The sequence below is a fragment of the Eutrigla gurnardus genome, assembly GCF_963514095.1.
Source record: "Eutrigla gurnardus genome assembly, chromosome: 1".
Classification (NCBI taxonomy): domain Eukaryota; kingdom Metazoa; phylum Chordata; class Actinopteri; order Perciformes; family Triglidae; genus Eutrigla; species Eutrigla gurnardus.
Window position 1 is genome coordinate 19,936,176 of NC_139915.1, and position 15,555 is coordinate 19,951,730.

The following is a 15,555-nucleotide window of genomic DNA, read 5'->3' on the forward strand; positions in this document are numbered from 1 at the left end:
GACCCCATTTTCGTTGTCCCCAGGGTCATCCCGACTTATTAGAAGCAAAAAAAAGACAAAAATTGACTTGACCTAGCCCGAGATGTGTACCTGCCTGCCAGCCTTCCAGAATAGCTCCAATGCTAACCCATAGGGGCAAGTGTTATCTGCTTTTCTGGGCCTCAGAAAGTAATTCCAAGAAAATAATTCTATCCCGACTTATTAGAATGGCTACGGGGTGATTTGAGGTGAGTAACTCTATGCAAAAACACATTTATGTCGTTTCGCCACACTATTTGAGCTAAACGAGCGCTGTTGTGTCTCGTAAGGACCCAATCTGTGTTGCATAGGTTTTTGTCTGTTTTTTTGCTTCTAATAAGTCGGGATGACCCTGGGGACAATGAAAATGGGGTCAAAAATGACCGCATTTCTCCTTTAATGCATGTTTTTACATTATGTATGCCGCGTTGACACTGTCCTTGTCCCTGGTGTCTATCAGTTATGGTTCTCCAACGGTCCAGGCGTGCTGGTCATTGACAGTCTGAGTCTTAAGCCAGTTCGAAGGCTAGAGCCCTACAACCCACCATCCACTGTCATATCCATGACAACCAGCTTTAGTCTATGGGGAGAAGAGGCAGTCTGGACCCTGGATGACCACGTCAATACCCTGCTGCTCTTTCACGCCGCCTCCTACCAGCTCTGTGCCAAGTACTGGTGAGTGGAGCTTTACAGCCTGTGTCCACATAGTGTTTTATTCTGAGTGCCAAATATTTTTTCCAATTAAATTAAATTTAATTTATATTGCCCCGAATCACAAATTTGCCTCGGAGGGCATTACATTCTGTACAGCATAGAACATTCCTTGGTCCCGAGACCAATCATGATAATTATAATAATAATAAAGCAGAAGTAGTAGTAATATAGTAGGTATGACTAAGTAATAAAAGCAGAACTAGGCATGGACCTGGTCCACGGCAGCAGGTACAACCATGGTCCAGCTCCACCTGAGAGAAGAGAAAGCACAAAGACTTCTGGGAAGAAGTCAAGTTAGTAACAAGCATTAATGGGACATGAATTATCCAGGTGCAGAGGGAGAGGTGGAGAGAGGAGTTCAACATATTTGAGGAAATCTCCCAACAGTCTGCTTAACTAGGGGTTGGTCCAATACAAGCCTGAGCCAGCCTTAAGTTTAAGCGTGATCAAAAAGAAAAGTGCTAAGCCTACTCTTAAATTTGGCGAGGGTGTCTACCGCCTAGACTGAAACTGGTAGATGATTCCACAGGAGGAGAGCTTGACAGCTGAATTGTTAAGAGGAGAGCATTAGCATGCAGCCGCCGCAAGACAAAGCCAACTCGAAAACAGGATCTTTTTTCTGAGCGCATTGCCTTTTATGTGCAGCTGCTCATTGTGTTTCAAGTTGAAAACCTCTTAGCGCTGGTGATGTCACAGTGGGAAATGGCAGTGTAATTTGTTTTGTCTTGTTTTTATGTCAGACAGACAAAGAAAAGCTAATTAGTAGATTGTTGACATGTTGTCTCCACCGGGTCGTCCTCCTTGATCAAAGGTTACAGCTGTCAGATTGAGGTACCAAGCTTATCATGCAAACTATAAAGCATCATTATTTTTGATGGTGAAAATCAATGTCAAACAAATAGATAGTCGCCCAAATGGATAATAAAAGCAAGATATTGTTGTCATAGAAAGATTCAAATGAAACACTGAAATAAAGTCTGGCCACCAGGGGGCGACTTCTCTCTGATTGCATGGAAGTCTATGAGAAAATGAGCCTACTTCTCTCTTGATGTTTTATCTCAGTAAACATTGTAAACATGGGTTTATGGTCTCAATTTCTAGTTTCAAGTCTTCTTCAATCCAGCATGATGTTCATTTAGTACATTATGGTCCATTTAGAGTCCAACAGACCAGAAAGCAGGGGATGCTTTAGGGGGCAGGGCTTACCTGCTGATTGACAGGTCACTACCACGCTACCAATGCTACTATAGCAAAACCTATAGCAGCAGTAGCAATAGCTACTAAGATGACTTTAACACTTCACTGTAAAGTAAACCTTGAATTATGAAGCTAACTTTGTGAGCAGTTTCACACCAAAATCCACATGGATCCAGATCCACCAGTTGCTCCTCCACAGTCCAAATATGGTCACTGCAGTTCACAGATATTTTTTTTAAACCCTTCCCTATATTTGAAGAAATATTCTACCTCTGTTACATCAGGTTGGCCAGCTAATGTTTATCTGAAAGTTGACTCTGACAAAAGTGATATAACACATTGTATGTTAATGAGTGCTCGTACAGAGCAGCAGAGAAAGGCTGAGTAGTTTGATTTTAGTGGCTGTGTTTCAGCTGCGGCGACAGCAATCCTCTTCGGGACGTCTTCACCGTGCAGCGTCCTGCAGGGGTAACCATCATGGCAACCACCGATCTCAAGACCACGGAGCACAAAGAGAAGCTGGACTGGACTAACGGAGAAGTGACATTGATGTACAGTGATGAGGCAGGCACTCAGATCATCCAGCACCATGATTCACTGACGGACTACTGCTCCATATCATCCAGCTGCTCCCTGGAGCCGCTGGGCTCGCACCTCTCCTCTTTAGACAGTGTCCCCCTGCCTGCCGACCGGGAGGAGACAGGCCTGGACCAGCACCAGCAAGTGTCCACCAACCTTGAGTCTGATGTAGACACTGCAGAGACAGTGAACCTCACACTGCCTCAGCTGCAAGCCTTCACTGTGCTGCCAGTGAACGGGACTCTGTGGATCCCCAGGTACTGAACTGCACAAGACACCAGCTCACATGAATATGAAAATGATGCACCCATCTACAACTGTAGTATCAGAATTATCAGAACGTGCATGTAACACAGGTCACTGTAGGGTAATTTCATCAAATTTCTGAAAATCTTCCCACCTCACCATTACAGAATTTCTTGAAAAAAATCTAGTACAAAGATACAGCATTTTATAGCATTATATAGCATTTTAAAAAATCACCAGTGTTGGGCAAGTTACTTCAAAAGCGTAATGCATTATTTATTACTTGTAACTGTCATTTCAAAGTAATTAGTTACATTACAATATTACTGTCTTTGAATTGTAAGGCATTACACTACTTTTACATTACTTTTGCATTACTTTTCGACAAAATAAAAGGAAATATGGATTTTTTGTTCTCAATAGATCTTCTTGTGTTCAATGCAGCTCATTACAAAGCAGGATGTGATGTTTTTCGCTTCAAAATAAAAGAACGAAAAACGGAAAATGACTCGTATCCCGTTATTCGTTTAAAAAACGGAAAACGAGAAACGGAAAACGACTCGTTAACTGATATTAGATATTGTGTTCATGAATGGGATTCGGGGATGAAATAACAGTGCCATTTTTCATTCCAGATTTGCCGTTCGTCTTTTTTAATGACCCTGAAGGCGCTGTGTTATGCTGCGAAATTACCTGAAAGCCTACCTGAGACATTTAGGGGGAGCTCTTAAACAATGCTCATTAACGCTCTGACAGCGTCTGACCCTCGCGTTTTGAAATAAACCTACTGTTTTAAACTCGCACCAAAAGCGTTATGACGAGGACATAAAAGCGGTTCAAAACCGACGGGGAGAATCGGAGCCTCCACCTCCTCGCCGTCGCCCCTCAGCTGTTGATCCTCGGTGTGCCGGGTCAGCTGCGCTCTGACCGACCGGGAGCCGCTCCGTGAGTCGGTGTCCAGCTCATGGAGCCTGCTAACAACAGCGCTTAATTAACATAGTGGAGAGTCACACGGACCGGCTTTCACACTTTTCCAAAAGTGGAGTGTATGCCCATCTCGCGATCGCGAATGTAGAGTCAATTGATTTCGGGTTTAAAATGCATTGTAACGCGCGTTACTGAGATTTGTACCGAGTAAAATATTACCAGTTTTTTTTTTTGTAATGCCTTACATTACCGCGTTACAGCAAAACGTAATGCATTACAGTAATGCATTACGTTTGTAACGCGTTACTCCCAACACTGAAAATCACTGACAAAATAAGGCAAAACACCCTCCCAATTTTTTTTACATGATTTTAACAAGAATTTGATCTTTCAAAAAAAGTAAGTTTGAAACCTGATACCTGTTGTCAGTTTTTTGGAATATGGCTCTGAAGTTGGGCAAAGATGTGTTTACTTCCATTTTTGAGCCTTAATATCTGTGAAATGAATCATCCAAGAGAAACCATATTTTGTAGAATGTTTAACCTACCACCAGAGATAAATACGGAGCCCCCCTGGTGACATTGGATAAAAAAAAAATAACGCGTGGCCACGAGATAGTAATGCGTGGCCACGCGTTATTATCTTGTGGCCACGAGATAGTCAATGCGTGGCCACGAGATAATTCACCTTCAGTAGCGGAATGGTTATCCATATGGAGCTGCCTGTCAGTGATGCTTATTCATGAATAAAGGCAATTATAGTCTGCTTTTGTATTCAAGAGTAGCTTTGTTATTATTGTCATGGCAACTGTAATGTCAATAATAATGCTATGAAAGACTACCACGGTCAAGCCAGCCGCAACACCGATCTCCTAGGTCAAATCAGCCGCACTTAAATTTCGAGTGTACAAGTATTCTCAGCATTGCGGTAAATGGGGAGAAACGTCGTATTACTTTTGGTTTTCCAAAAGTATTTATTATCGCGTTATTATCTCGTGGCCACGAGATAATAACGCGTGGCCACGCATTAACTATCTCGTGGCCACGCATTGACTATCTCGTGGCCACAAGATAATAACGCGTGGCCACGCATTAACTATCTCGTGGCCACGCATTACTATCTCATGGCCACGCGTTATTTTTTTTTTATCCAATGTCACCAGGGGGGCTCCGTAGATAAAGGCATAAGCAATAGAAGTCTTGTTTCTGCAAAACTCAGCCACTCTTCAAATTCGCTATTATATTTCGACAAGCCAATTTTTGGGAGAAGTTTAAGTACCTACCATACTAGGTTATACTTGAGCTACACCTGTTACGAATAGCCCCCATGTCTGGGGGCTATTCGTAACAGATATACACAGTAGAAATAAAAAAATAAAATAAAAATAAATTAAAAATGGCTTTTCAGAGTATGATGCCAAAAACTAGTCTAAACTACCCTTCATTCAATGATGTTTCATGAGAAAACTGTTGACAGTAGAGACCTAATATTTTGGATTTGTCCTATCAACAAGTGTGTCTTTTTACTATAATTTTAACAGGACATTCTGAGATGGTCAGGTGGGAGGCATTTGATGAAATGACACAGAATTACCCTCTACAGTCTATACACGTGTGCAGGGAATGTGAAATTTACTGGAAAAATACATGTAGATATACAAAAATGAGTCACCCCCCATGTTGCTATAATTACACATACATAATTACACAAAATTGCAGAATCATAAAATGGATCCACACAGGGACATACACCCCTAAGTTTTTGCACAATTCAGGCTTATATGTATGAATATGTAAGCCAATAAAGATCTTTGTAATGAGTCACTAGAGAGGCTAAATCCCGCCCCTTTCTGTGTCCCCATGGTTCCTTATTTTGGTAAAAAATGGAGGGTATCATGACCATAGGTGAGGGTAGGAACGAAGATTGACCGGTAGATCGAGAGCTTTGCCTTTCGGCTCAGCTCTCTTTTCATCACAACGGTGTGGTACAGCGAATGCAATACCACCCCCGCTGCTCCGATTCTCCGGCCAATCTCACGTTCCATTGTCCCTTCACTCGCAAACAAGACCCTGAGATACTTGAACTCCTTCACTTGGGGTAAGGACTCACCCTACCCGGACCAGGCAATCCACCGGTTTCTTGCTGAGCACCATGGCTTCAAATTTAGAGGTGCTGATCCTCATCCCGGCCGCTTCACATTCAGCTGTGAATCGATCCAGTGAGTGCTGGAGGTCACAGACCGATGATGCCAGCAGGACCACATCATCTGCAAAAAGTAGCAATGGGATTTGCAGCACACCAAACTGCAAACCCTCCTCCCCCCGACTACACCTCAATATCCTGTCCATGAATATCACGAACAGGATTGGTGACAAAGCACAGCCCTGGTGGAGGCCAACCCCCACTGCAAACAAGTTTGACTTACTGCCGAGTACCCGAACACAGCTCTCGCTTTGGGAGTACAGAGATTGGATGGCCCTAAGAAGTGACCCCATACTTTTGCAGCACCTCCCACTAAATATCCCGGGGGACCCGGTCATAAGTTCACAAAACACATGTAGACTGGATGGGTATATTCCCAGGCCCCCTCCAGGATCCTCGCGAGAGTAAAGAGCTGGTCCGTTGTCCACAGCCAGGACGAAACCCTTATTGTTCCTCTTCAATCAGAGGTTCGACTATTGGCCGGACCCTACTTTCCAGCACCTTGGAGTATACTTTACCAGGGAGGCTGAGTAGTGTGACGCCCCTGTAGTTGGTACACACTCTCTGGTCCCCCTTTTTGCACAGGGGGACCACCAGCCCGGTCTGCCCTCATTAGGCACTGTCCCTGACTTCCATGCAATGTTGAAGAGACGTTTCATCCAAGACGTTTCTCCCTTCTGAGGTGCCAGACGCTTTTCCAGAAGCACCTTGGTGCCGACCAAAAGTCCTTCTCCATGGCTACTCCAAACTCCTCCCACACCCGCTGCTTTGCCTCACTAATGGCAGAGTGCCATAGGCTGCAGCTCCTTGGGCCTGTCGGTACCTTGCAAACGCCTCCAGAGTCTTCCAAGATAAAATATCCCGGAATCACTCTTCTTCAGTCAGACGGCTTCCCTGACCACCGGTGTCCACCACGGTGTTTGAGGGTTACCGCCCCTTGAGGCACCTAAGACCTTTAGACCACAGCTTACTGCTGCAGTTTCAGCAATGGACGCTTTGAACATCACTCAGGTTTGATGCCCCCAACCTCCACAGGGGTGCCAGAAAAGCTTCGCCAGACGTGTGAGATGAAGATCTCTCAGACAAGGGGTTCCTCCAGCTGTTCCCAGTTCACCCGCACTTCTCGTTTGGGCTTACCAGGTCTGTCCAAAGGTTTCCCCAACCCTCTGACCAAACTCACCACCAGATGGTGATCAGTTGACAGCTCCGCCTCTCTCTTCACACGAGTGTCCAAAACATGCGGCCTCAGCTCAGACGAAACAATCACAAAATCGATCATAGACCTTTGGCCTAGGGTGCTCTGGTACCACGTACACTTAAGAGCTCCTTATGTTCGAACATGGTGTTCGTTATGGACAGTCCATGACTAGGACAGAAGTCCAATAACAAACGACCACTCGGATTTAGATCAGGGAGGCCTTCCAATCACGCGGGTCCAGGTATCTCTATCAATGCCCACATGCGCGTTGAAGTCTCCCAGCGGAACTATCGAGTCCCCTACTGGAGCCCGATGCAGGACTCATTTTAGGGTCTCCAAGAAGGCCGAATACTCCAAACTGCTGTTTGGTGCATATGCACAAACAACAGTCAGAGTTTTCCCCCCCATAACCCGCAGGTGGAGGGAGGCGACCCTCTCCACACAGCGGCACTCAGCCAGCGATTTGAAATCAAACAATATTACTATACTACTATATTACTAAGCGTATTTAGATATTTTGTCTTATATATTTATAATATATTTTGTATTTTTAGAGGAAACCCGACAGAGTGCATCTGTCTCTGCAAGGATTCATAAGCAGTTTCAAATTGCTCCCATTAAGGTCCTTCTTATGGTTTGAGAGTGAAGCCTTTATAATATAGTTAACATCATCTTTTGACAGTGTTATAACCAGGTGTCAAGTCAGATGTCCCCCATGTTACCTGCTTTACTCCCCACCTCACTCTAAACGTGTGTGTGTGTGTGTGTGTGTGTGTGTGTGACAGGCGAGGAGGTGATGTGATGGTAATTGAAATGCAGTCACATGGTGATCAGCTGAGGGGGCGTGTCATCGCTGTCCTGAGTCCACCTGGATGTTCCTCTTTCGGGTGAGCTCACTTCTTGTTAATTGCTATAAACTCTCTTACAACACCATTTAAAACATTTTCCACTGATTTGTTTTGGCAGAACATCCTTAAATCAGTAAACAATTATGATATCTATTAAATATCTGCCTCCCAATTTATCTTCTTTTTTTATTCTGTTGCTTTTTGAACTTCCGATTTTATTGGGCCAGTAAAATTTTCCAGATGATCCCACTTGTAATGTCACTGCCCCATCTAGAGCACCATATATCTGACTGTAATAATATGGGTGTATTTTGTTCAATTACTGTATTATGTTCAAGTGTTATTTCTTGTCATTGTGCAGCACAGGGAGGCACAGTGATTTTAGTTATAGCTCATTTGTTCCATAAGAAAAACAGGACAGACCAAACTTAAACATTTTTGGAGTGCAAATTAGAAATTAACAGGCTATAATAAATTTGTGCTTTTGATCGTTTAAACTCTTTTAGTCTGAATATGTGTTATGCTTCTTCATATGTGTTTAATATAGTTTTTAAAATATGCCGCTCTGCTGACAGACCTTGTTTGTGATTAGTTAGATGGTGTAAAATCCGGCAAGATTAAGAAACACTGGGTTGACTTACCAGATGTGGTGGTGCCATTTTAGGACTTTTGACACTCAGCTGATCCCAAAACTTCTAGCACTTCATCGTGGCTGGAAACTGATCGTCAGCCACTTCTCACCACAACACCAGCAACATGGGCTCCACAGCAGCAGTCCAGCCAGTATGTGTGCGTTTCTGCAGATCATGCACTAAAATAACATCTGAAACTGAAGACCAAATTACTTAAATGTCTGTGTTGCTGTTGTGGATTACATGTGGCTGTTGTTCTGTTGGGAAGTGGCTGAAGTCCACTGGTCACATGGTGCAGCAACTTGTTTTGAGGTTTGATTTTAAAGCCAGTCTGTGTCAGGAAAAGCTCAGGCAGCTCCAAATGTAAGGCCAGAAAATCTTTCCCATCAAGACACTTGAGTCAGTTTCACTGTGAAATAAGCTCAGCTGATAGGGATGAAAGCAGTAGAGAGCTCAGTGATACCCTTTTTTAGACCCATCACATTCATCCATGTGACTGCAGAGGACGCTGTTGCACATTTTCTGCATGTCTGTTGTAAACGGCATTAAGAGCATGCGCACGTGCTTGACCAATCATGCTGGCTGACCTTTCTGTAGAATAGTTTTTATTGAAACTCCTCTGAATTCAACTTCAATTCAACATGAGAGTTTTATTTAGTGGATAATTTCTGTCTGCTTGGAGAGAGTAAGGTGCACTCACACTCCACCATCTGTACCGCGCCCAGCCATGATTGAGCCTAAAGTCCGGATTGTTTGGCCAGTGTGATGCTCCGTTCCCTACTTAAGAATCGGCCCGGCATGCTTGGAAGAGGTGGATTTGAGTAGATAGGTGGATTTGAGTAGATAGATAGATAGATAGATAGATAGATAGATAGATAGATAGATAGATAGATAGATAGATAGATAGATAGATAGATAGATAGATAGATAGATAGATATTTTATTGATCCCGAAGGAAATTCAAGCATCCAGTAGCAATAACATACATAGAACATACATTATACATTAAACATACATTAGAAACTATACAAAAGCTATATAAAATAGAAAGTGAGTACAGTACCTTCATGCACGAGCACATGCACAGGTACGCAATGTTGACATGACGTAGGCAAAAAATAGACCAGACGCCGAAACGGCTTAGGATCGCGGCGCTTCGCGTCTGATAATGTTACTTATGCAACAGTTAAACACAAACAAATATACCTCTTTTAAGTTTTATGTTTCTGTGGAGTTTGAAGGAAGCGTGTTTCAGTGATCAGTGAGCTTTCAGGAGTCTGGTCTTTGAGCAGAACATATTCATTCTAGTTTTTAAATAAATTATAATAACTGACAGTTATGTTTCCATTGTTGCTGGTCAGAGCTGGAGCTGATAAGTACTGTTACTACTGCAGACTAATTTGGCCTGGGAATGTGAGCCAGTTGGAAGCTTTCCCTCTGAAGATGAAGGCCAGATGTTGCTGGGTGTTTTTCTCCAGAGGGAAAGAAAATCCATTGAACATGTAATCTGTGTTAAAAGACACAAGTTGAAAGATTACACTGTTCGTCTGAAAGCAAACGGTTTTAAACCTTCCACCAATCGTCCAACTAATTTTAGAAAGGAGAAGAATTAGAATATTTTTACTATAAAAGTCTCATTATGTAATATAGCATTTCCAAGCTTGAATAGCATTTGTGTCGCTTTTATGTACAAATGCTGGCTGACCAAAGAGGATAATACTGTAAGTAAAGAAATCATAGAGACTGGTACACATAACCTGCAGTACAGATCAAACACTTGGTGCAGCTAATAACTCCCGGTTTCAACTCCTGTTAATTACGTTTTGAATGAAAATGATCTGCTTTAATATGATTTGAAATAAATCTATGTATCTTTTGACAACTTTGATTTGGTAGAATCAGTCCCTCTGACTTGAAAGGGTCCCTTTTGAGCTCTGCTTGAAACCCGTCACCACCAAAAGAGCTATATATGAATTTAGTGATGCAGCTTCAATAAAGCTCAGCAAGATCCTTCATCATGTGCTTGTGGTGCCCAGCTGAGTCTGTAATTATTTCTGCAGCTGGTCCTCTGCAGAAAGGACGTCTGTGTGAGCTTCCACAGAGGGCTCTAGCCTTTTAGCAACAGGCAATAAAAGGGCCACCCAAAACAGGGGCCTTAATAAGCAGTTATTGCATGGTGCACCTGTAACACAGGCGACACATTGCGGGGGTCTTGGCTCAGGTCAGGCCTGCAGGGTTTCATTTATATCACAGAGCTGCTGTTGTGTGAGTGGTCCCTGTCTTCTGATTAGCCACTTTCACTCCATTACCAATGTGTTAAACCCAGAGTTAGTCTGTTCGTTTTTTGTCTGTTATCTTACTGGGAAGTTTAACACATAGTCTTCTTTAAACCAACCAACCCTCTTAAAGTGGACCAACAGAAAAGGGACTCTATTTGTGTTCACATTGTCGGTTCATTTGAAAGAGGACTCAGTTCGGTCCTTTTTCTGTTCACACTATAGTTCCAAGTCTTCTTCAATCCAGCATGAGGTTCATTTAGTACATTATGGTCCATTTACAGTCAACAGACCAGAAAGCAGCGGATGCTTTAGGGGGCGGGGCTTACCTATTGATTTTCACAGGTCGTTACCACGCTACCAATGCAGTTAGCTACTAAAATGAAATTATGGAGCTAACTTTGTTAGCAGCTTCACACCAGAATCCAGATGTATCCAGATCCAGTAAGGTTGCCGCTCTGCCAGTTGTGTTCTTCAGATCCACCCGACGCTCCTCCACAGTCCAAATATGGTCACTTGGCCAAAATGCCGAACGTGACATTACCATGACTACGTCCATTTCTGATATACACTCTGTGGGAGGAACGGGGCTCCCAGCGCAACTGTCAGACTGTCCAGAGTAGGAGGGGCCTGAATTCATCCAACCCATCTGGTAACACGCAGCGCGTCTCGTTTCATATCTATACAACCAGTGAGTCTGTGAATACGTATAAATAGTTTAAAGATCTGTGTTCATTTGAAATGTACAATATTGAGGGAGAAAAAATATAATGATATATATTGCGGGGGGGGGGGGGGGGGAGTTCTGAAAGAGACCACCACCCTGATAGTGACTCCCAGACTTCAGCCTAACCTGGTCTTAGAACAACGAGGTTGTATATCACAGAACATGAACTAACGTCAGCCGAGGATAATGACATGCCTCAGGAAGATGAAACAACAATGGAAGAAGATAATTCAGGGTTGTTCTACATGATACACACCCAGCAGCTCTTCTTCCTCCCAGAATGCTTTGTGTCACAGCCCTCATAAATTAGAGAGATTCAAAGTGGATCCTTTTCTTGAAAATTCCTCTTTGATCTATGCAATTTTACTGGAGAAAGTGGAATAGTTCCAGATTGATTTAGCTTAGACAAACAGTGCAAACAGAACATTCAGTATCCTCACTGGCTTTCCAGGAGCCGCTTCCTAGAACTGCCAGCTAGCTCAGAGGAAGAGCTCATTACAGATGTGCCTCCAGCTCCAGCTCTTCCCCTCACAGATTGATCTCTCCTCTCTCTTCCTCTAAGGATCCTGGAGGAGGCAGCTGTAGTGGCTGAGGACACAGTCGTATGTGGCTTTCATAAGGAAAACATGGAGTGGTGCCTGTGTGTCTGGAGGGGCTGGGGCAGCCGCGAGCTGGAAGTCTTCTACCAGTCTTACGAGGAGCTGGGCCGCTTGGAGACCAGCATGAGGAAAAGAAGGTAGCTGTTGTGCTGCAGAATCGCAGCTCTGTACGGAGGGTGAGCCAAGGGGAATATGCAGCGACAGACCGCCAGTGTTCAGAACTGGGGGCCGGCGAATGCTGACATGGGGGCGGGGGGTCTGACCCTCCAGCTGTGCACGGAGGTTTTGTCCCCTCAATACATACTTCAGTACTAATAATAAATCAAACCCTGAGGCTGAGTCACAGATGAGGGTGGTTCTTTCTTCTGCAGAGGTTTTAATGTTGCATATTTTGGTATCACTGGAATTCTGCATTGTTTATTCTGTCTATGTCAGGGTCCTTTCATTTAACCATTCCAAGTTTCTTTTAATGGGCCTGTGTCTGAATTAGGAAGGTGCTGCTTGGAAACAGCTTAGTTTGGAGATGAAGCTGCATGCCAGCCATAGCTCCCACTGTTCCCAGAGAACATCTGGATCATTATGCAGCAGACCAGTGGTCCACAGCTTTTGTCATTTTATACACCAAGCTCCATTTTGCAGAGAGTTCCTCGTTCAACTGTGTGCCACTAACATCTGTCACTCCACGCAATAGAGAACATGGTGTGAAACATGTTCTCAAGGTAATGATTGATTGTCTTTAGGTTTTTGGATTAACAGACAAGGAAACATGAAATAAGCAAAGGACAAAAAATGTTAAAGTGAAAAACCTTTATTCCCTACATAGAAAGACAAACACAAAGAAGCTCAACATACAAACCGAACAAAAAAAGAAACCTCATTTGGAAAAATAACTGCAATCCCTTTAAATCTGTTCCCCTGTTACATGTATGTTTAGTTTTCTTTGTACCTATCCTGCCTTTCCTTCACCAGACTCACGCTACCTTCACATGCACGGCGGGTTTACAGGAAATGATGTTCTGGATTGAATGCAGAAGACAGAAACACATTTGATGTGATGTTTGTTGGCCATAGAGAGGCTGAGTCTGTTCCCAAATATGTAGGGTAGTCAATATTTTTCTATCCTGTTTGAATTGTACCATGAATGTATGATGTATGATGCTGTCAATTTAAAAGATAATTCTTCAAGTCCAGGAAGTCTCAGAGTGATGAGGTTTGTCATTGCATCATTTAGTTTAGTGTGAAACAGCTCAGTGAGCTACATCTCTGGTCTCACAATGCATGTCACCAACACGACTACTGTACATATTTATTTCCCATGGTGATTCACCTGAAGGGGTGGGACTTAGCCCCTGTGTTATTTTAGATTATTGGCACTCTATAGGCTAGTTATATAGCCATCCATCAGCACCATCTCCAAATGATCTCAAAGTTATTGTATGTACGTGAATTTGCTCTTTGCTTGCTCCCCGGAGTTCAGAGATTACAGACAAGGCAGATTCATTTAGGATTAAAAGCATCGGCACCACTGAGAGCAGGGCTTTAGGTGGTTATACTACAAACCCAAATGCCAATGAAGTTGGGACGTTGTGTAAAACGTAAATAAAAACAGAATACGATAATTTGCAAAATTTTAGTCCTGCAACACATTCCACAAAAGCTGGGACAGGGGCAAAAGACTGGGAAAGTTGAAGAATGCTCAAAAAACACCCGTTTTGAACATTCCACAGGTGAACAGGTTAAGTGGAAACAGGTGAGTGTATAAAAGGAGCATCCCCAAAAGGCTCAGTCGTTCACAAGCAAGGATGGGGCGAGGTTAAAGGAGAATCCGGTCATTTTTGACCCCATTTCTGTTGTCCTCAGGGTCATCCCAACTTATTAGAAGCAAAAATCCCGACAAAAATTGACGTTGCCTAGCCCGAGATCTGTACCTGCCTGGCAGCCTTCCAGACTCGCTCCAATGCTGACCCATTGGGGCACGTTATATCTGCTTTCCTGGGCCTCAGAACACAATTCCAAGACCTATGCAACACAGGTTGGGTCCGTACGAGACACCACGGCGCTCGTTCAGCTCAAATAGTGTTGCAAAACGACATAAATATGTGTGTTTTAGCATGAAGTTACTCACCTCAAATCACCCCGTAGACATTAGCAGTAGATAGCCGAGCGCCTGTCGTCCCTCCCAGTCACCGCAGAAACGAAAACGTTTTCCTTGTAGTTTTGATTTTGTATCCATAAAGAAATGACCGAGCAGTGCAGTCGTCCTGTCCGTAATAAATCCAGGAAGCTGTTATGTCCATATGTATGACTATGTTACAACATAGCAACGATAGCTTACAGCTAGTAACGTGCCGGGCGCTCGTCCGTCCCAGTCACCGCAGAAACGAAAACGTTTTCCTCGTAGTTTTGATTTTGTATCCATAAAGAATTGATCAAGCAGTGCAGTCGTCCTGTCCGTAATAAATCCATGAAGCTGTTATGTCCATATGTATGACTATGTTACAACATAGCAACGACTGCTTACAGCTAAACAGTAGCCGAGAGCCAAAAGTCTCGCGCAAGTTCCCGTCTCCCGACGTCCTCACTCTGGAGCTGTTTTCAAGCCAATACAGTGACAAACTTCTTTCCATCGAGCAGTGCCGTCATGTCCATATGACAGTGTAACTAGCGCTAGCCTACATAGTAAGATTGCTTAGCCTTTGTGACAGTTGAACCTGCTACAAAGACAACAAATCTCGCGCAGTCTCAGTAGGCTAGTTGTGTTGACAGCACGAGTGGGAGTCGCGTGTCGCGTGTGCAGACTGCAGTCTCTCATCAACAGAGTGAGATCAAAGTGACCCTCGCGTGACTGTCCAAGATTTTTCACTGTACTGGCTTGAAAACAGCTCCAGAGTGAGGACGGCAGACGGGAACTTGCGCGAGACTTGCATTGTTTTGGCTCCAGGCTACTGTTTAGCTGTAAGCAGTCGTTGCTATGTTGTAACATAGTCATACATATGGACATAAAAGCTTCATGGATTTATTACGGACAGGACGACTGCGCAGCTCGATCGTTTTTTTATGGATACAAAACTACGAGGAAAAAGTTTTCGTTTCTGCGGTGAGTGGGACGGACGAGCGCTCGGCACGTTACTAGCTGTAAGCTATCGTTGCTATGTTGTAACATAGTCATACATATGGACATAACGGCTTCCTGGATTTATTACGGACAGGACGACTGCACTGCTCGGTCGTTTCTTTATGGATACAAAATCAAAACTACGAGGAAAACGTTTTCGTTTCTGCGGTGACTGGGAGGGACGACAGGCGCTCGGCTATCTACTGCCAATGTCTACGGGGTGATTTGAGGTGAGTAACTTCATGCTAAAACACACATATTTATTTTGTTTTGCAAC

At 43.7% G+C, this 15,555-nt stretch overlaps 1 protein-coding gene across 1 annotated transcript in view; it reads left to right on the forward strand.

Moving 5' to 3' along the window:
* The window catches only part of lrrk1 (leucine-rich repeat kinase 1), a 196,799-nt gene extending 182,554 nt beyond the window's left edge, over window positions 1–14,245 (forward strand). Inside the window, exons 35-38 of the mRNA XM_084005722.1 lie at window positions 479–693; window positions 2,343–2,765; window positions 7,867–7,968; window positions 12,127–14,245. Of these exons, the coding sequence (XP_083861848.1) occupies window positions 479–693; window positions 2,343–2,765; window positions 7,867–7,968; window positions 12,127–12,304 (918 nt within the window). The 3' untranslated portion in view covers window positions 12,305–14,245. The remainder of the gene's footprint in view (window positions 1–478; window positions 694–2,342; window positions 2,766–7,866; window positions 7,969–12,126) is intronic.
* The last annotated feature ends 1,310 nt before the right edge of the window (window positions 14,246–15,555 follow it).